The sequence below is a fragment of the Oreochromis aureus genome, linkage group 19, assembly GCF_013358895.1.
Source record: "Oreochromis aureus strain Israel breed Guangdong linkage group 19, ZZ_aureus, whole genome shotgun sequence".
Classification (NCBI taxonomy): Eukaryota; Metazoa; Chordata; class Actinopteri; order Cichliformes; family Cichlidae; genus Oreochromis; species Oreochromis aureus.
The window spans coordinates 25,243,969-25,266,351 of NC_052960.1; the positions used below are offsets into that span (position 1 = coordinate 25,243,969).

The 22,383-nt window shown below is 42.3% G+C and overlaps 1 protein-coding gene across 1 annotated transcript in view; it reads left to right on the plus strand.

Moving 5' to 3' along the window:
* LOC116310699 (transcription factor IIIB 90 kDa subunit-like) overlaps positions 1 to 22,383 on the plus strand; it is a 121,730-nt gene that overhangs the window by 52,454 nt on the left and 46,893 nt on the right. Inside the window, exons 11-13 of the mRNA XM_039603225.1 lie at positions 17,472 to 17,533; positions 18,839 to 18,920; positions 19,151 to 19,206. Of these exons, the coding sequence (XP_039459159.1) occupies positions 17,472 to 17,533; positions 18,839 to 18,920; positions 19,151 to 19,206 (200 nt within the window). The remainder of the gene's footprint in view (positions 1 to 17,471; positions 17,534 to 18,838; positions 18,921 to 19,150; positions 19,207 to 22,383) is intronic.

Below are 22,383 nucleotides of genomic sequence, written 5' to 3' on the forward strand. Positions count from 1 at the left end.
AACAGCTCTTGTCAAACCACTCTGCTGTTTTTATTGCCTGCAAACGTCTGGGGAGAGAGCTGTTTGAAGTGAGCGAAACTCTAGATTTTAGCAGGGCCTTTTGCACTTTTAAGAATCCATTTCATTTCAAACACCTAACTTTATTTCACAGCCCATTTTTGGGCTGTTAGGCTGTTTAAGGAAACCAACATCGCTCCCCAGATAAGAACTTGTTCTCCTGAAACATTTTCTAGCATCCATCGTCTGCACTAACAGCAATCGCTGCAGTAAATCGTGGCTCTGAGCACTTCAGGGCGCGGTGGAAGCTCTCCGACAGATCTCTGCTCTGACAGCAGCTCTGCTGAGTCAATTACAGTCTTTTAAATGAGCAGCATCTGTCTCATCTCTTCCCCGTCCACAGAGGAGTTGTTCAGGGATGAAAGGAAATGCAAAGTCTCATCAGTTTCAGCATCACCACGCTTTCACATCTGACTGCTGAGGAGGTAAAGTGGAAAAAAGCTCTGTGCGCTCCTTTGTGTTGTGTTGTTGCTGTGCTAATGAGCAGAGAGGCAGCCCTTCAAACCATGAGGTCACCGGTTTGATCCCAGCAGCTACAAGTGTTCCCAACGTCGATCGAGAGAGCTTCATCTTAAGTGTTTTCCCCCTAACCGTTTCTGGTTAGGAATGAAAAGAAAAACATATCCCAAAAACATTTATGCACATTTTCTGTATTATCAAAGATTTTGAGAACAGAATTTGTGAAACAAAGGAAACCGCGTTTGAATAATGGAAGGATTCGCACCACATTTGCTGAAAATGGGTCAAACTTTGAAAGAAGAAAAAGTGTGGAAAGATGAATCTGTGACCAAATGTCTTGTGAAGGACAGATCTCAGTAGTTAAAGTTGTTGGAAAAGCTGAGACACACACACAGAGGACTTTCTAACAACCCAAGTAATGATTGATTTTTCTCAAAATTAAAACATGACAACACTTGTGTTTTTTCTTTTCTCAGATAGAGAGGTATGACTACAGAGAGAGAGCGTGGCTATTTAGTATGAGCCGTAATTACCAGTCTGCCAGGATATCAGTCGATACTGGTTACTTGCTTGTATCATTCATCACTGAGCAGTTAAAAACAACAGTTACAGCTGAGTAACAAAGAACTGCACAAAAGCTCAGGCACATTACTCGTTTTATAGTTGGCTAGATTTTTATTTTATTAGTTTGTTACTTAACACTAATTAGCAGGTATGTAGGTTTCTTTTCTTGCACCTGTGAATTCTTTCAATGAAGCTTGCTAGCCATAATTGATAGCATTGCCCTCCACACTCTTGACCAAATGTTGTCTGAACAAGATGCCCCCCCCCCCCCAGAAAACAACCAACAAAAAGACATGCAAAGTCCAAAATCATGGCCGATATCACAGTATCACGGTGGCTATCCAGTCTTTGGGTCAGGGTCAAGCTGATATTAACTCATATGAGCTTGATTTTATCAGAAAAATGTTAATGCACTGTTTATAATTTAAAAAAAAAAAAAAAAAAAGTCAGACATCAATTGGCTTAAAGTGTTTGTTTCTTACAGGCATTTACTTATTTGATAGAGACGGCGCTCAAAGATCAGTAGAAAAAAAGAGTTAGCCCTGCAGAGAAATTTGGATCAGGTATTCCAAGCCAGGGCTTAATATGACTGCTGATGATCAACAAAAACCCAAATGCAGCACTGCTGTGATCACCTATTAAAAAGCACAACATGGGGTGTGGGGGGTATCAATGGAGAGACCGATCTAATGACAGAAAGTCGGCAGATAAGTGCAGATAATGTTCCCCTGCAAACAAGCCACAGCGTCAGTTGTTTAGTTAAAGAGTTGATGTGTGTGTGTGAAGTTGCGTAAAAACAAAGTGGCAATATTAACATCTGGATGAACAGAAAGAGGAATTTAAAACCTCGCTTTGTTATAGATGATGTCTCTGTGAAGGTTCTCAGTCACCCAGGTCATCATAGTCTAAGGAGCTTGGAAAGAAAAGCGTCTGGACTTCTTCTTGGACAAGAAGTCCAGACGCTTTTCCTTCCAAGCTCCTTAGACTATAGATGATGTCAGCACACAGGCTGATTGCATCATTTAACAAAAATGTTACATGGCTTTAACGTGCGAGTCCTCCATATAAAGTGTGGGAGGGGAGATGAGGTGGAGTATTTTAATCGCAGCACCTGCTGAATATATTTAATGGAAGGCTATTGTTCAGTCGGCAGCAGTGCAAACCTGTGGCCATCATCTGCTGCTGATCAGCAAGAGTGAAGCGAGTTGTCCCTTTAATTAATGATGGCTTATTGCTAATATATGCAGATAATCCATTCACAAATTCGTCCCTTTGGCTCACTGTGAACGTTTTCCTCTCTGCTGCCGTGACAGCTGGTCAGGCCTGAGTGTTTGCAGTGCCTGGGGCGGTACAGTAGAGCTTGACGGACATATGGCCGGATGGACACAGGCCCTCAGAGGAGGGGAGGACAAATTTGGATGGCTGGCAGACAGACAGACAGACAGACAGACAGACATGCGATGGCAGCGCAGGGAGACAGGCATCAGTGAAACACAGCAGAGCCACAAGAGGACGAAGCAAACAGTCTGTTTATTTCAGGCCCGCAGTGTTCTCCGTGGACAGCCCATCATATGCTTTCAATGAGTCAGTACAAGCTAAGCTACCTCAGCAGCAGCAGCAGCAACGTGGTGCGGAATATGAAATCAGGCAGCGCGTGTGCGTGTGTGAGCAGCAGCAGTTAGCAGTCAGTCTCTCTGGCGAGATGGCTGCGGCAGCAGCCCGTCACAGCAGCCAGCTGTGATCGGAGATGATGTGCGTCTTCTGGCCCGAGGAGGCAAAGGGAAGCCGTCTCGTCTGCCGCCGCCAGCCTGACAGGAGATGACAGCTACCGTTTAGCAGGCAGGCAAAGGCAGAACGTGCTGCTCGCCTCTGGCTGTTACGTCACTGCAAATTTCACTGTCTCAACCTCCTCCCTTCCTCGACCTTAAATGCTGTGTCACTGGAGTTTTAGCAGGAGTCCCACCCAGGACAGGCCTGTCTGGAACTGACACCACACGCACAGTTTGTTTGTTTCTGGTAATCACAATTACATGATTTGAGATGCAGTTTGAAGATAATGCTTTAAATATGTGAGTATTTGAAACTTTTAGGGAGGAGGTTTGGGTGTAATGATGAGCATACAGATCATCTTACACAACATCTTTGTCTCTTGTACAAAACAGATGCTGACTTTAATAAAAAAAAAAAAAATGAGAGTATACACTATAGACACAATAACAGAAAATAACAACAACAGGAAAAAAACAAGCAAAACAACTGAGTTTTAGTGTTATTCATCAGATTCTTGTGGCACTGACATTCATTAAATAACATTTCAGTTGCTACTTTAGTCTGAGGCCTTGATTAATTAACACCATCACCTTCAAATCCAACTAAGAATTACTCTAATGACACTGGAATTGTAACTTCTGATTGATTAACTAAACCAACTAAACCGTCATTGCAAAAGACCAAACCCTGAGTCTTGCCTTCCAGGTCAGTTTTGAAATAAATATGATTTACTTTGATATAACTTCTCGAAAGCAACAGACTTCCTCAGTCATGGGTCAATTCAAATTGCATTTCTGGCAAAGTCTTGAGTCAAAGTGGGAAGAGCGGAGCAGCGGCTCTGGTGTCTAAATCAAAGGTAATGTTCTAATGTTGTCGAGACGAGGTGCAGATGAGGTGTTTCCCCCTTGCTGGAGGCAGCAGATGGAAGGATCATTTCTTAGAGAAGCAGGCCAGCAGCTCAGAGGTTGCTGTTTCTGCAGCTCTGCTTTCACAAATGTCAGTTCTTCACAGGTTTTGGGAGAATGTAACATGATCGTCCTCAACAGGTGGGAGTATGGAATTGAAGGCTGTCAGAATGAAAGTTTCTACCTTTAATTCCTCTTCAATGACATTTTTAGGGTTAGCATTGGTGCTTGCACACCATCCTCTTAGTCAAAACAGGGGCTGGTGTGTCTTTGTTATCTCTCAGTTGTTTTCACATAATCTCTTATATATGCAGTGATGTCCTCATGGAGCTTCACATATGAGCCTTAAATTGGAGCAAAGCCAAAGCATTTGCTTTGTTCCATATCTTCAACCCAAACTACAGCCTCATTAACACCACCTGCGGTCCTGCTGTTTATTTTTCAAACATCACTGCAGTTGGATGTGTTCTGTTAACAGTAAGCACACAAACCTGTAATACAGAAGCAAGAAAAGTCAATCCGAAGATCTTTGTGTTCATAATAAACAGGTTAAGTTGACTGTGGGTGTGAGTTTGGAGCTTTCACAGATGTGCAGAAAAAAGGGCATCATCTCTAAGAAAACAAGATTTCCTGATAACAAATCCCAACGTGTTTCAGCCATAAGAGTTTTCATTGTTGTTCTGAATCGGGGATGTGATCGCTGCTTTTTCCTCACAGAATGTGAATAACAAGAAGCTGAACTGCATGTCAGAAGTTAAAGTTCTTTGAACATCTTAGACTGACGACGCACAAAAGCAGAAAGGGATCTGAGCAGGGATTCCCCACCAGCCCCACCTTTGATTTGGTGTCTCGGCTTCTGATTACATCCATCGAAAGTTTATAAATGTTTCCCACCAGATGAGCAAACGGTTTGGGTACATGCAAAACACAGAAGGCTGATTCATCGGTGTGGCAACGGCAACATTTGGCTAAACATTCCAGTGGCTGTAATCTGACATCTAGGGTGTTTGGTACTCATCCAAACCAATACGCACATGAAGCAGCGCTCAGTTTCTAACATACATTCTCCGATATTTTGCTTCTTTTTTTTTTCTCCTCAGCTGTGCTGCTGAGACAGCCGTGGCCGGCCACGAGCACGTTCCTCCTCATCCATCAGAGTCGCGCGGTTCATGTGGGGATATTCTGACAGTGTGGATTCACTCAGTGTGGATGATTTATTCATCCTGCTCTTGTGATGTAAAATTGCAGACTGTTTTGGAAAATATCGAAGCGGGGACAAAATTGACAGAACATCTCTTTGATCAAAGATATTTATTCAAAATATGGAAAACATGGCGCGCGCACTGTTGAAAGGGCCCATCACTTTCAATGCAAACATCTGTTGTGTTTATGAGAGAGCACGGTCGAGGCAGAGGGAGGCGGACGCTAAACATCACGGACGGTTTGAGATTGTTCATAACAGTGGAAACAAAAGTGACGCAGTGTCGGCTGGTCCGGTGTTTAGGCCTGTTTGCTTGCTACTGTTTAGGAGATTTCTGCTAGATGACTGTTTTGGTTTGAATAAATCTTTACTGGCACCAGTATCAATAAAGATAATGTTTTGTGCCGGAGAAGGGGAGTGCACTAGCTACGCTACAGCATTTATTACATGCAGTCCTTAGCAGATCATTTGTTGTTTGGTCGAATGCTTCAAATCGTGACAGGTGATTTCTTGTCCAGTCCAGGCGTCGGATCCAACTCTTACGAAAGGAAAAAAGAAAGAGCCTGCATATTTTTCATCATCTGTCTAAAACAAGATGTTTTTTAGTCCTTTTGCATTCTTTGAGTTATAAAAAGTGTTTTTCTTGTGGTTGTTTGTGGATTCTGGGGGAGAGAAAGGCGAACACACTCAGTTTTACTGCAACTGGCTCAGACTCCTGCAGGACCTCCTGTGATACACTAAGGGAGGATCCATGGTTACACGATCCAGCTCGAAGTATAAGCTTTATCAAAAAGGAAAGTTCAAAGCCTAATCCTAAACTAGAGAGGGCGTCTGTCTCCCGAATCCAAATTGAAGCCTCCTTCCACAGGAGAGGGGCCTGATAGCTGAAGGCTCTTCCTCCCACTCTACTTTCAGAAACTCTAGAAATCGCAAGTAAGCCCACAGTCTGAGAGCGAGGTGCTCGAAACTTGTTTTGCTGGTTCTCGGTCTCCTTTTCAAAACCAGATCAAGTTTTGACTTAGAAAAAGAGCAGCTTTGTCCGGCTGTACCCCTGTGGACGAGGACCAATAGCAGTATCGCCTGAGGAATCCAGCAGAGACATTATTTGAATGTCACTCTGCCAAATTCAAATGCTAGTGTTTGAACAGCGATGACAAAGTCGTTCTTTAAATATCTTTTAATGCAGGTGTGAGGCAGCAAGCGCGTTTGCTGATGCCCGTTTAATCATCTCATTTCGTCACGTCCTGCTGAGTACATCTCCATAACAGTAGCTGATAAAAAGGAAAATTAGCATTTTTATTTGACAGACTTTGTAGAATGTCACTTGATCACTTGCTTATTTGGATGGAAGCGCAGCAGCTGAGAGAGCTCAGAGGGTTAGTGCATGTGGCCAAAGGTCTGTGGAGTCTTGAGTGGCATTTATTGCAAAGTTACATCACATAATTGGGATCTGGAGCAGATCTGGTTTGTGTTATAGTTGAAATAAAAAAAAAGGGCAATTTAAAAAAACAAATGAATAAATAAACTTAAATAAATATTAGAAAAATAAACCCATCATACCTTGATCGCCAGAGACTTTATTATATCATATTTTTTTTTTTGTTGCTTCCAAAAAAAGTCATGAAAGCAACAAAAAAGCTTTCGAGCCTGCAGCACTGAGACCAGCAGTTCATTCAGACATCGCTCTCTTGCACACACATTTCGTAAAAAAGTCAGACTCCATAGTTTTTCTACATGCACACTCAAACCAGAGACATTAAACCTTGGTTAGGGACTATTTTTAGCAGCGCATTACGACCCATATGGCCACCAGAGTGAGTATTTGGGGAAACTGAATGATCTATGTGCCACAGAATAAAAAGACATTGCAGTGTGCACTCATTCATTTTTACATTATTATTAGTTATGATCAGTTATGGTTTTGTTAATTATAGTTTTGGGCTTTTAATGGGGTTTGTGCAAAATGATGACAATGAAACAAAATATTATTTAAAGTCCACATTTATGAGGAAACTTATCAAATATAAACAAGTTGGCTACATTTTGCCTTCTGGGGTATCCCCCCGCCTCACTCACACCCATTTTTGTGTCTGGGGGAGGAGGAGAAGAAGCAGGTGGTTGAGTGGGCGTATGCTCAGCCTCAGCTCCTCCAAGGTCGGTGGAGGTCACGTTTTAATAGGCTTGCCCAGCCCACCCGTGTCAGCGAGAATCTCTCACTCTATTTATTGCCTCGGCCGGCTGGTTATTTCTTCAGGGCAGCGCTGGCATCGAGCCTTATTACCTCATAGTACTGCAGAGAAGGACTTTTACACCAGGAGCTGCCTTTTTTACATACGAGGCATTTAGCCAACAGTCCGGTCCAGGCATGCTTTAACATGAGTACAAGCGAAGAGTAAATATGCAGCAGTATCCAGCCAGAGAAAAACATTTCAAACAAAGACAATTTTTATCTGTTATTTTCTATATAAATAATATGACTGGCAACATATGAAGTAACCCTCTTTGCAAAGAACATATTTAAAAAAAAAATCAATAATCTGCCGTGCTTTCTGCACTTTTTTTACTTCGATCACATTAAATCCCATCTGTAATCATATTCCTCATTTTATTAAATGTGTATTTCAAGCTCTGTAACTGCATCTCTGCACTGCAGCTAGCAATCAAAGCTCATTCACACAAATGATTTATGCTACATGCAGTGAAGAAGACTGCATCGTCACAACAGCATTACTGTGTCAGACCATTTGCTGTGTGCAAACAGTAGTTTGTCAGACATTTGTTTCTTTGTTTAATTTACAGAATCTGAAGAGCTGTAGAGTTTATGCAGTGCACCAATGGTCATCTATCGGCTATAGCATGCTGTCAGGGTTAGCTTTGAAAGCTGCACTCAGACTTTTATGACTTTGGCCGTACAGTTCTGTTATTCCATGACTATTAAACTAATAATTCTTTAAACTAAAAGCATCCGAGCGTTGAATCCAGAAATCCCTCTCAGCTGCTACACTCACAATTCTATTGGATGTGTTGAAAACATGCCCAGCACAGACTGGGATCAGTAGTTTGCAGCTGTGCTGTTGGATTTTATCATGGCTGTCCTCCTCACTTTGTCATTTCCATAGCCATACTTTGTTTCTAAATGCAATCATCACGCCGTGCGAACATGGTACCTGGCTGCTGAATAGAAACACTGTTTCTGAGAGAAACCTGGTTGCTGAATGTAAACCACAGATAATAAGACCGTTGGTTGTACTGGGTCAGGGTGGATGCTAAAAAACTTTGCTAGATGCTAGATGCCACAAATGGGCTGTCAAAAGTTATACTGCCCCCAGTGGGCAGTAAGGTGTACTGTCTTAATCAACAAGGACAGACGATTGCTAGCTAAAGTTTCCCCTTAAAGCAGAGCGTTCCTGCTTGAGTAATTATTTAAGCTGTTTTTCAGTGCACACCAGAGCCAGTGCGTAGAAGTATCGCTTGATTGCGTTCTTTGTGCAGCAGTTTCATTCACTTCACCTCTAACAGCCACCGTCTAATCTGAAAGCAGAAAACCTGACAAATGAAAACATCTCCTTTCACGTCTCTCCTCCCTGCGGCCCCCGTGGCCGAGCTGGGTGCAGGTCGAAGGGTTTGGGTATGTAGGAGTGGATCAGGATTGTTGCTGACATCAAGAGCTGAGAGTCTGGATAATGTGGGCTGCGTTTGAAGTGTGGATGATGGGTGATCCTGCAGCACCGAGGCTACACAGCCCCATTCATCCCTTAGATCACACACACTCAGTCTTTGTTTTTTTTGTTTTGTTTTTTTCCAGAAGGGGAAGGAGGTAGAGGAGGGAGGGGGAGAGGACATGAGGTGTGGAGGAGTCAGCAGACTGGTGCTTCCTTTTAATTTAGCCAGCGTGGCTTTTTTTCCCTCCATTTTTATCCCCGCTCTTCACTCGTCTTCTCTGTCTGTGTCATTTCTGTCAGATCAGGCCTAAATGAAATACAGCTCAGGATTAGAGAAAGATCACTGAACTCCTCTTAAGCCTCCCTTTTCTCTGTCTCTCTATCCTAACTTTTCTTTCCGTCTTAACTCATATTTTACTGTCTTCAGTCTTTTCTCTCTGCCTCTTTTGTCTTTTAGGTCTCCCAGCTGCTGTCCTGTCATTCCTCCTTGTCCTCCCTCCTGCTGATTTTTCTCCATCAGTCTGTTTGTCTCTCAGTGTCCTACCTAGCTCATTCTTTCTCTCTTAATCTTCCCTGCTCCGCCTCTTTTTGTCTTTATCTCCCTGCTTTTCTCATTTTTCTCCCCTTGTTACTACTTCAGTGTCTCTTGCTCTCTTTGGCCTTTCCATCTGCTGTTTATCATCTCTTTGTGAGAGTAAGGCTGGGGGTTTTCCATTTCTCTTAATGTCAACAAATGTTATCAACCAAAATGTCCTGCTGTCAAAATTTCCATTAGGATCAGTATAGTTTGACTTTCTTGAGAAAAATGAACTATATGGTTGTCTGTGAGTCATGATTTGGACTCGCTATACAGAAGTCAACACTAATATTTAGTTGTTCCTACTAACAAGTGTGCTTATCCAAAGCCACATTTGACTTATTTTTCTACCCAATGGGGGCCGATAACTCCTTCACCTGTCAGTTAGATATGCTTTATTCTACTTGTAGAGAAATGTACTTTAGACCACATGCTGCCAAACCGGGGACAGACGCACAGACTGATTGCTGTCTTTTGTAGATGAATGTGGACAAAGTGGTTCGTGAGGACTTGCCCTGACTTTGTGGGTCTTGCCACCTTAGCTTTCTGAAACGAGACGTCACAAATACGGGGAATATTTGATTTCTCAACCACAAGTAGGCCCCACCCTAAAGCACACCCTCTTTATTGTTTTTCTAGACACTGATGAGATCATAATGTACAAAGTAAACGCGCTGTTTTATGTAGGAGTTAAAGTTTAAGAGTGTGACTGTGAGCACATCAGGAAAGTGCTTACTGAGGTCATGAATTAAGAGAAACAAAGTACTTTTTCCCCCCAGTAGAATTTATATACTGCAAGACCAAAGTTGCTGCCCCCTGCTGGTCATCAGAAGGAAAAAGACGTGGGTTTAAAGCAGGGGTGGGCAACTCCAGGCCTCGAGGGCCGGTGTCCTGCAGGTTTTAGATGTGTCTTTCATCCAGGAGGGCTATTTAAATGGTTAAATGACTTCCTCAACATGTCCTGAAGTTCTCCAGAGGCCTGGTAACGAACTAATCATGTGATTCAGGTGTGCTGACCCAGGGTGAGATCTAAAACCTGCAGCACACCAGCCCTCGAGGCCTGGAGTTGGCCAAGCCTGATTTAAAGCATTATAAAGCTGGGTTTAATTTTCAGCCAGCATGACGATGAGAAAATGTCTTATAAACGAAAGATTTAGAGATCACTGCTTTCTGTTTTTTATTTGGTTTTTACAAAACATCCCAACTTTTTGGGAATCCCTTGGCTCTAACAGTGGAAACCTAAAAGTTAAACATCTGATCATTTGAAAGATTCTTCAAGTTAGCCACTGTTTTTGTTTTTCACTTCTATCATTGGCCCTAAAACCGTTAAAATCAGAAAGGAGCCGCGGTGTTGAAGGGTAGGGCTGCAATCTAATCGGTTTCCTGTTTGGAATACATCTCAAACTTTTCACCACCCCTCCCCCTGTTTTAAAAAAATTGCAAAGACCAAAGCACAACATTTGTCTTTTTGAGCCTGGCCTGATTATTGCTTTGATCGCTTGGGATGACAAATGTCACTTGTGCCAGATTATACGAGTTCAGTAAGTAACAGGAGGACAAGCTAAAATAAATATTTGAATGTTAATGTGCTTTCTGAAGATAAGCCGAGGCATGGACAGAGCGGACTGAGGTAATTTCCTTTAAACATGCCGATCAGCCCGGTCAGAAATCAAATGTGTTTAGTGAAAAGTCATGAAGACGTGCAGAGGAGGGAGGAGGAGGAGGGATACACAATATTGTTGAAAGATGCATGCACACACTTTTTTTCCCTCGTCTCGTTCTGGGGTCAAACTCAAAGGGTTGTTTAGGTTGTATTTGTGCTACGAATGGCTGAGCAACAAAGAAACGAGAGCTCTGGAGGAAAAGTAGCAGAGCGTTGGATGTGGGATCATCTCTTTCAGAAAGTTGCAGATAAAAGGAGCGACACTGATACGCCATATCCAACATCTGAAAGCTGTGGAGGAAGGGAGTTTCCAAAGCTATCTGACACGCAGTTCAGACATAAATCTAGCTTAACTCTGCTCAGTACCAGGCTGGGACTGCATTATTCCTGCCTGAAGACACCAGCACAGTGGGAACTCTCAAATTAGCATGTACAGGTAACATTTCTACTCAGTGTGGAGCTGGAGGAAGGCAGCGAGTTTTAGTGGCCACAGCTACAGAACTGAGTCATCGAGTTTTAATTGATTATAAATTGAGTTAAATGCTGAAAACCGAGCCTCAGTTTAAGGTTTGTGGGATTTCAGAGGCTGTAATTAATAAAAGCTGGTTTTTACAAACCGATGCAGCTGGGACAGGTTCCATTTGCTTCAGATGTGCCCCAGTAAATGCACATTTCCTCCTATTTGAGCCTAAAACTACAGTAGCTAACTTGTTCAGGAAATTGTAAAGCATGTTTACAAATGAAACTCTATATGTGCGAGGTGTTTTTAAAGCTTTATGTCTTCAGCGGGATCCAGCGGTTGGAGGTGAGAGCACAGGGAGGCAGGAAGCATTGAGAGACAGCCTAAACACGTTGTTGGTTCTGGTCTTTTTCTGGGATTTGTGGACACTAAGAAAAATAAGGATCCTCAGCGGCGGCATTATGTCTTACTTTTTCTGCTAGGCTCACTCACCAGCCCCCCCACCCCCCTTTAAATCTCTTGTTCTCTCCCTCCTTCACCATCTTCAAAAGGCTGTCTACTTCACCTGTTAGCGTTCACTCCTGCGGGGCACATTTTCTCAGTTTCTTTGTGTTCTTTTATTCTCTCTTCTTTCATATTGGAGATCCTCTGCGGTGAAGCATCTTTTTCTCCTGACCACATCAGACAGGCCTGCTGCCACCCGGGACACCGTGATACGTGGGAGACGGCCGAGAAGGGGATAGTATTAGGGGGTAATTCTGAAGCAGTAGGGGAGGGGTTGAGGAGTATACGTAGGGTCAGGTTACCTGGCTGTGAGGGCCAGGAGAGAACAGGGTGATAGGGTTAACAGCTTGCGGTGGATTAGGCTGGTTGAACACCACCTTCCTGCGAGTGGGTTTTTTTCCTCCTCGATTCATCTTCAGGCCAGCTGTATGCCTGAAAAGAAATTGAATTTGGCATCTTCTCAGACAGCTGTTGAACCTGCAGCTGTGAGCAAATAAGTGTCCTTACTGTGATGCCAGATGAAGGAGCTTAGCGAGTAAAATATCTCTCATGTGGGCTGGAGCCAGTTAAATCACATTGTTTATGGAGGGATGAGCCATCCCTCGTGTTCATGCACAGTGAAAACTGAAGTGAAATTTAATGCCAAGACAAGGCATTCCTGCTCTTGTTCTGGAGTCACCTATCAAGGTCACATGAGTGTTGGGACCTGAATGACTAAAGCCCATCTATCCATCCAGATAAAAGGACATTGCTTTGTAGATGGTAGTTGGTTGCTAGAGGGCTTTAAAAGTTCCAGATGTCTAGTTAACCCTCTTGTGTCTTTATTGTGTCATATGTCGATCAACAGTATCCTTTGCTGAAGCTGGTAGTTGCTTCAGTTTACTCACCTCAGAGTTGACACTGGTTTGATTGTATCCCAGCTCACACTGTGTTGTCTGGACCTCTCAACGATGGCTCTCTGGCCACACTCAAAGCTGACCTACTCTACGTTACAGCGTGTCTAGTTTAGCGTTTAGCTTAGCACTAATTAGCAGATTGTGCTTCTGTATGTGTGCAGTTCATGGATGCAACTTGCTAACCAAGCTTGTTGATTTTAGCTGATAACTTGGAACTTAACACTCTGGTTGTTGCAGCTAAAATGCTGAGGCTCTGTCCGGTCTTTCAGTCTGACATCATTAGCCGTTTCCAGGTCCAAACTCCGCTTCAGGTCCCAAAGTCAAACGAACACTGCGGCATCACTGAGAGTTAAAAACTGTCTAAATTCTTTCATCTTTAATAAAATGATCAGTGTGGCTGCTCTACCAGGTGTAACAATTAAGTTTAAAGTCCAGGCATCCATGAAAACACAATTTATGAAAGTTAACAGAGTGAGAAGTTAGCTGTGAGTTAGCTCACTAGTTTCAATCTAAAGATGATGTAATGACTGAGGGATTTCTGATGTAATTAAAACGTACAGCTCTGCTATCACTCCCGACATAAATGAAGACAGGAAACTAAACAGCAGTGATGTTTGTGGGGTTACTGACGTTGGGGTAGCTGGTATATAGTGATGTGCTACGTGGTGGCTAGCGACACAGCTATGTTAGCATAATATAAACACAGTGAAGCTGGAGGATGAACGCTAACACTTTTCCACTCGATATCAGTTAATGTGAGGGTTCCCGATGGTTAGGGACAAATGTAATCGCATGGCAGGATGCTGTAAACGGACCAAACATCAGTCAGGAGAACAACTGAGATAATCCATCCACAATACGAGGTTAGTCATTAATATACTGCAGCATGGGCTGGGCTGTAGTTACATCATAAGGTTTCAAAAACTGAGCTTTAAAATGAATAGCGGTAATAAAAACCGAAAGAAGCTGACAGTGGTCACTGACTTTTTTAGGGGCTTCAAACGTCATCACTTAAAGACCAGATGAGGCTATAGAATCCAAAAACTGGTGATGTCACAGTGTCTATATCCATTGTTCAAGTAAAGTCTATTGTAATGACATGCCATGGATGAACAGTGCTTATTTATGTGGGTCATTAGTACTGAGGACCTGAGTGAAACAGGTTTGTTCAGTTGCCCGCCCTTTAAGCCAATCTTCATGTGATTGGTTGCTTCTAGCAAACACAAATGTAAAACAGCAGCTGGGTGGGGTTTCTCACAGATGGCGCTATTTGCCTGAGATATCCAGAAGATACTTTCTCTCTGACATTATGGTTAAACAGGACACTAAACAGGACAAAATAGTGTTTGAGCTCAATCCTCAAACAGCGCTCAGAGGTGTGGTTAGTTTCACGGGTGATTTACGAAAGCTTTGCTACTTTCTAAACACAGGCGGCATCAGTCCATTTCAGTACTGACTTTTTTCTGCTTTAAATATCGGCACAATTCACTCTAAACTGTGTGTTACAAATACAAATAAAGTAAATATTATATAAGCCACTAAAAGTCCAGATCTCTGTCAGAATGATTTTAGCCATCGCTGCCCGTTTCCCTGCTTTTCTCTCCATTAGTGCTTCCCCTTTGTCTTAAAAGAATTTATTACTGCATTGTCGAGAGTAGGGTCTGTTTGGGGAAGTGTGTGTGTGTGTGTGTGTGTGTGTGTGCGTGTGTGTGTGTGTGTGTGTGTGTTTTCTTTTTTGGTTCTTTTTCCTCCTCAGCGCTGATATGCAGGCAGAGCTGCATCTCTGAGCTACTGAGCTGCTGCCAAAAGACCTCAGGCTTCTGTCAGCCTGGACAGGAAGAGAAAAGTAGTTTCTCTGCATGCACAAGGTCATCAGGGAGGTGATTTCTGTTTTCTTTTAGGATTTGGAAGTTTTGTGAATGTGCTGCGAGTCTTGGCCACTCCCCCCCCCCCCTCCCCCCCCCACTCTAATGAGGTGATGTAATCCACCACTTCTTATTCATAGTGACACAAAATGTTTCTGGCCTTCAGCAGTTTCCACTGAATTTCTACTGATGAGGGCCAGATGGCTTAAATTATTTTGTCTTCTGTGTAATAATGAGATAATCTCATTAAAGGGGCTTGGATTTAGTGCTTATTTAGCCCAGCCTGACCATCATGTGTTTATGGTATCCTACTACTTATTCTAAATTCATCATTAGACATTCAAAGTAACATAAAGCACATGTTTTTTTTCATTCAGTCATTTTGAGATTCTTCAGGTTTCATCAGATTTTCATTTTGTATGAAAAAGTGTTGATCTGTTGTCACGAATAAACACTGAATGACAAGTTTGCTAGTCGGTTGTTAGATTGGCGATTGAAACCAGGAACAAATTCATAATACTTCAAGGTTTCTTAAAAGAGGATTTTGTTTGGTCTTTCATTCTGTAAACGTTTCAGTGTGCCTTTCTCTGAAGTCAGCAGTGTCATCCAAACAAAAAGATTGTTAGCTTAACTGAACAGAGTGTTTGAGATATCTGGGTAGTAAAACCTTGTTCATAATCTATTATTGCACATTACTTGGATTTTAGATTCAAGCACCACCTCCTGCAGGACGGTGTACCCTGACACACTGCAGGACTGCTCATGACTGGCTCCAGGAAGCTAAACCTGCAGAAACTACTGCCTATGTCTAAACACCAGCCTGCCCAACAGGACACTGAAGTCCTGTGTCTGTACCTCGACAGGTCATAGCTTTTTGTGCCAGAGAGAGAAGAGCTTAAATTATAGGTCTGAGAAGCTGGTGCATGTTCTGTGGTCTTATACAACAAAATAGTACTTTCCAAAAAAACTTTAATGACCTGCTCCTATTAGTTTTTTTTCTCTGTATATCCAGATTACAAGAATACTTCCTTTAATACGTAGAATTTTTCCTCAGGTCCTCACTTAACCGATTATTTAACACCATCGACACAGTGCAAACAGCGTTCCATTAAAGAGGATGTGACATCAGCGTTACTCTGCTTTGTTTTTTTAAACGTCACATGTTTAGGCTCACTCTGGTGCCATAATGAAAGTGGGTGTTTAATAGATATTCAGTTGGATGAAATCTGAAAGTTCCTCAGTGCTTTGAGTCTTCTCTGTATGTGCGTAGTCCTTCATTGTGAAGTTAGCTGTAGATGCTGCACTTATCATCAGGCTGAGTCCCGATTACTTGTACATGAGGAGATGTGCATCTCCTTGTTGGAAGCGATAAAGTTATATATTGGTCCTCGACTTTACGTGACATCCCTGCCTGTTGGCTCTGCACAAATCACATCTTCATTAAAAAGACGAATAGGCAGGAAAGTGAAATCGAAGCGCTCGATGTCTCTTATTTCAGCTTTACCTTCCTGATATATCGAGGCAAATTCTCAACCTGCGGTCCACAGATTCTCCTGCACTCTCACCAAGAACAATTTTATGGGTTTGATTAAAATTAGCAAGTGTAGATATATCAAAGCAGCGGCTGAATAATAACTCAGTAATTGCTCCCTCCCCCCTGCTCTCTGCGGGGTTGGACTGGTGTTATCAGCTCTTAGTGTCGCTGCCTCTCTGCCTCCCGGAGCTGCCGATCTCTCCCAGGGCTTGTCTCTGTCTTATCTCGGCCCCGCACTTCATGGGGAGGAAGTTCTTAGAGGGCTGGGCCCGACAGATAGCGACTGACCTGTCTCTTCCTCTGGAGCGGTTTCTTTTTTAAGGAAGCTGCAATCTGCTAACTGAACTAAAAAAAAGCTGACTAGATTAGCCCCCCCTCCCCGAACCTCTCCAGTGGTGCAGCAAACACACCCTTTACTGTCTGAGGATGAATGTATTTCTTCTTCTCTGCCTGTTCCCTGCCTGTCTGTGCACCTGTCTCTCCTTAATGAAGCCGGGAAGCTGCCCGTGGACTCAGGTGGCTCTTCTTTGAAGTTGCCGCCGACTGGGAGTTTGAACTTCAGGAAAGAAGGACCCCTGTGAACATGTCAAACACAGAAAGCCTGACAGAAGTTAAATGACTCCCATAAACCTTTTGCTCGCTGCTTCTTCAGATCTAGCCTTTCAGTCTTTGCCTGTCTGATGTCTGCAGGCAGCCAGAGAAACACTGCACTTTGTTGCAAAACAGCTAATCAAGGTGGAGAATCTTTTGGAGTGAAAGCTGTTGAATTTCCATTGATGGTTTCCTCCTCCTGTCAAAGCCGGCACACACTCCCGCTTCTTCCAAAGAAAGAGAAAAAGTCATCTTTTGTTTCCTTTTATCAAAGCCAATCAGATTTTCTTTGAAATTTCTTTTCCAAAATTGGACTTTGTGCAACCGGAAGATTTGAGATACCGCTTTCCTTCATCGACACATCCTTCACAGGTAGGAGCGGGAGCGTGTCTCGGCCATCTTATGAAAAATGCAAATCGCTGTTTCAGCATCCCAGTGTTTCAAAATAAAGCGTGCTGAAATCTAGAAAGCGTATCGTAATTGAAAAGAAAGCGTGTGAAGGTAGATCGGCTTAAAGTGAGTTAAGCCTGTTAGCGTCTTATCAGAAGTCACACTGCATATTTTATTTCTTTTTTTTTTTAATTTGGCGATTTCCTCCTGATAGAAGATGCTTCACAGATCTTCCACAAGGAAGAGATTTTATTTATTTATTTTTGCAAGCTGACGTTTCCTGTTTCAGCCCTTTGGGATGGGACGGCTGGAGTAAAAACGTGTGTTACAGCAAATCTAAGAGTGTCCATTCTGGTGTGTGTCTCTGTGACAGATGGTGCTGCTGACAGCGGGGAGCTCGACTTGAGTGGGATAAATGACAGTGAGATAGAGCTGGTACGTACCTGCTGCGTATGCAGCTCCAGTCACGCTGTACACACTACAGATTCAGACATGCGATGTGAATGTCTTGAATGCCCTAAAATCTTCCTCGATGTAGAAAATTCTGTTATCTTTTCCCGTAGAAGAGTTAAAATCTCGTCAAATGTTTTCTGCTATTGCCTGTTAGCATGTAGCATGTTAGCTTGGTAAAAATTAACTAATAATTTGGACATGGTTCATTTTCAGAATTTTAAAAAACAAAATCTTAAAATTGTAAGGCAGCTACAGGGACAAGAAATACAAGACAAATCTTTGCATTGGACAGATTATCTCTTCACTCATCAACAACAGAATTATTAGAAACGTTACTTCTGTACAAACTGCAGCAGAATCAAGTCGTCCTTGTGCTGTATGTGGGATTTCAAACGAACCAGACTCCCTGGTTCCTGCTTGGAACACGTGTAGGGCAGTCCCTCATTTAAGATTTTTAGAGTCTGCACCATGATATTTATTCTTAGTCTGTAATGTTACTATTTAACAGTAAATTCAAACCACTGTAGAATTATTCTTATGAAAACAACATAAAAAAGCTATCCTTGTGTTAAGGGTCAGCTGTTGTGTGCTCATAATCAAATCGTGCGTGCTTTTGTTGCAAAAACCACTGACTCTAATGTTGAATTAACCGGTTTGTCAGTGCTGTTGTCTTTCTAAGTCCCGCCTCTGCTTGTTTTTGACTGGTTGCTTAAATTCAACATAGACAAGCTGGATCGGAGGCCAGAAAAGCAACTTAATGCAATTTATATTTTTACAAAGCTTATCAAGTCTATAACAGCAGTGCACATTTCAAAAACATGTAGGAAACTCGACTACACATCAACCACCTGCAAACAGCAACTTTCCTCTTTATTTGGAAAGTGGGAATCTTTCTAAAATGAAGACAAAATAGGCCCCAAAATGAATAAAAACAGAAATATAAAAGCATCAGTCTTACTGTGTAATGTGTTTATCTCTGCTTGGGCAGTCATTTCAACAGTAGAGTGCATGCTCCAATTTGTTGTGTACGATAACACTGGATTCACAGGGTTATTCGCTGGGATGTGGGAACATGGAAGCACATCGTTAAAGAGAAGTTTGACTCAAACTGTTTGTTTTTTTTTAATGTGCCAGTATGTTGCTTTCTTCTTTCTGGTAAAATATGTAAAAACCAGATTGGTTAATTGATGATTTAGCTCACAGGTTAGCAGCAGGCTGTTTTACCCTAAAACAACTGGGAAACTCCCTGTAATGTGAACTCCTGTCTCTCCCTCTGCTCCTCCGCAGTATCTGCTGAGTGACAAAGAAGTCAAAATCAAGACGGCACTCTGGATGGCAGAAAACTCCACCTACCTCAAAGAGCAGAAAGGTACTTTGAGGATGCAACATGATCTCTGTTGTGTTAGAGTTTCAGTGGTGAAGTTAATGCTCATTGTATTCACTGGTTGGTTTGTCCCAGAATCTACCTCCTACCTTTAGTTCTCTATCAGCCAAACAGAGCTAAACCTCCAGATGAACCTGAGCGTTCAGGTTGTGTCATATTTATATGCACTGTCTACAAGTTTGTATGCTCAGACTGTTTCTTTTATTTTCTTTCAGAGAAGGAAGCCAAGATAGCGAAGGAGAAGGCGCTCGGGATCTACAAAGAGAGAAAGGTAACAGCAGACGGTCTGAAAAACTGTGAGATAAGGGCGGGCATTTTTGTTTGAGCTCGCCAGGATGACAGAAAGTTTGTCTGAGGCGCTAAATGGTCAGACAGCATTTTTTTTTTTTTTTTTTTTTTTTTTTTTTTTTTTTTGTGGTCGGGCAGGGTGAGAGTTGATCAGTCAGACAGAAAACGGCCAAATGGGCCGTAACACAATTTGTCAGCCGTAAAAGCACCGGTCACATCTGATGCCGCATGATCTGTTCATATCTCCCAGTTGTCCAACCAGCAGCTGCCTCAACTTTGACCGCTTATCTACTTGAAATCTGCACCCTACACAATCCTGACAGAAAGCCGCTCATTCTTCTGCTTCAGCTATCGGTCTGTGCGCTAGACTCATTGTGCCTGAAATGTCTCAGATTGTTCTTTTGACAAAACGTTTCAGACCCGAAAGAAGAAAAAACACCTGAAAAGTATTACAGATATTAGTTTGCCTGAGTCGTTTTTGCAGAAGGATCTGTTTAAATAACAGCATTAAAGCACCAATATTCCCCGTCACACATATTCACAGGTCACTTTATTAGGTATACCTGTTCAGCTGACAGTACAAATATCTAATAAGCCAGTCATATGGAAGCAACTCAGTGCATTTTGGCATGTAGGGAAGGTGAAGAGGACCTGCTGGAGTTCAAACTTCAGGATCACAATTAGGAGCAAAAGCGATTAAAAGCAGCATAATTGTTGATGCCACACAGACTGCTCAGAGTATTTCAGAAGCCCATGTTGTCTGGGATTTTCCCATGCAGCAGAATTCACAGGCAATGGTTGAAAAAGAGAAACTATCCTGTGAGCAGCAGTTTTCTTGCTGATGCCAGAGGTCAGAGGAGACTGGCCAGACTGCATTGAGCTGACAGAAACAAAGGTATGCAGAAGAGCAGATGGGCAGCAGCAGCAGAAGAGCACACAGTGTGCCACGCCTGTCAGCTAAGAACAGGAAACTGAGTCTACAGCTGGCACGGAACCAAAAATGAGCAACAGGAAAATGTTTCCTGCTCAGAGTTAAACAACATGAAAGCACGGATCTATCCTGCCTTGTATTAACAGTTCATGCTGCTGGTGGTGCAGGGGTTTGTTGAGTTGTTCCGAAGGAAACTAAATTGGCTCCTTTCAAAATAAGGTAAATACAGATTATTTTGAACTGTGAAACAAACAAACAAACAAACAAACTCTAGTAAAGTTGAGGAATAAAAGTAGTAAAGTTGTGTGGCTGGAAATGAGCAAAGTGGTCTCCTATAAAGTTTTAGTAATGCGAGTCCCTCATACCTCAGGAGAACTCCTGCAGGCTTGTAATAAGTGCCTCAAACTCTCAAGCCTAAATGCCCAACCACACGCAACGCTGAAATGATCAGATGAGATAAAGATGCATGTAAACAGTTTTGTGTGACATCAAATCTCAAATGTAAACAGTGAGATATTAATTTGTATTTTTAAGTTCTGCTAAAAAGATAGAAATCAGAAAACAGGATGGACCCCTGCAAACTTACCCCATGTGTAGTTATTCTTCAGCAACATTATTTCAGCCTCGGCACATTTGATTTGACTTTTGAAGCACCTTTTGACCCTCAACCATATACATATAATATGTCAGTATCTCAGTACAGTCGTTAAACCTGCCCATCAGGTTTAATGATTCTGTGCAGGCAGATAATCATTCAGGCAGTTATTTATTCAAAAGAATATCGCTGGAGCTGCAGTTTGTCTGTGAATTATTTTCTGTAGGTTTTACTTGTAAGAGGAACAGTGAATAAAAATACATTAAAATGCAAAAATTGAGGAAGGGGGGATATGTTAGTGCCCGAGGTAATGTAATTAAGTATCACTAGAGTCTGACCAATACTCCAAAAGCCAATTTTTCAGTGCTTAAACCAGTCAAAAGCATCACATTCTGAGCAGTGAAGAGCTTGAACCTGTCAGTCTTTAGCGATAAATGACTGAAGTAGAGTCGATGCATTAAAAACTGCAAAGTGAGATGGACAGTGAGCGGTACTGTGAGCCAGACTGAGACTAAACACAGACAGACGGGCAGTAAGTCCTGTGGAACTGGTTTCCTCTCATTTGCCATTACTGGTTTTGGCTCAGCACAGGCCCTTTGTTAGACCCAACATCTGCTCACTGGTTTTAACTAGCTGGATTAACTGCAGTGGAACGGATCTAATGAGACACACAGCCTCCCGACAGCTCTTATCCAACCAGCAGCAAACTGTCACATCACTGACAAATAAGTGGCTGAATAAACAACAGGAAGAACATCGTGTTGATGCACAAAGGATTTGAGCATCCTTTGTTTCTCATTTGGTAACCGTTAATATTCTGAGTTGATTAGCTGCTGAATGGGGAAGCGAGGCTTTGGGTTTAACTGATCACATCAAGTGCGTAAAGAAACTTGTTTAAAAGTGTGTTTTTAAAGGTTTTAAATAAAGGAAATCTCTAATCTATGTCATAATTTAGAGAGCAGGTCAAGGTTAATGCAGAATAACTGAAGCTGGGTGATAACCTCAATCTGGTGTCTTAACTGAGGTAAACTGCATTTTTACAGAAACATGTTGGGTTTTATATTTGCCTGAAAAGCTGTTCTTTATTCTTACTTTTAGAGGGCAAATCCTCTATGGGACCCAAATGCTTTAATATAAAGACAAACTGTTTTCAGATAACATTTGAGCTTTGTCTGGTTCATAGAACTGATTGATTGGGACTTGTTTTGAATATATGCGGTCCTAGCCAGGGCAAAACTTTAATTTGGGCCTCCAAGAAAAGTCGTTTCTGCTGAGCGAGTAACGACTAATGAGCCCTTTAAGCAACAACCCCGTAGCTTTGAATTTTTCACCCCAGCAGTCCAGGTCTAGGGGTAACGATGTTGGTTCACTCCTGTGCACTAATTGGAAATCAAATAACAATTTGACTGGTAGCCATGACGACATTTTGTACATCCTTTATACTCTATTTACCAGCCGTAAAGGCCATTATTTTTAATGCGCGAAATATTCACACAAATATTATTTGTCCGGTGTGTAAAGGCCTTTTTAGTCAATGTTTGCATGCTAATACATTACAGTAATTCCTGCTAAACCTAAATCTGCATAAGATAAGTGTCTTAGCTTGCTTATATTAGCATGTAGCTAAGCCAAAT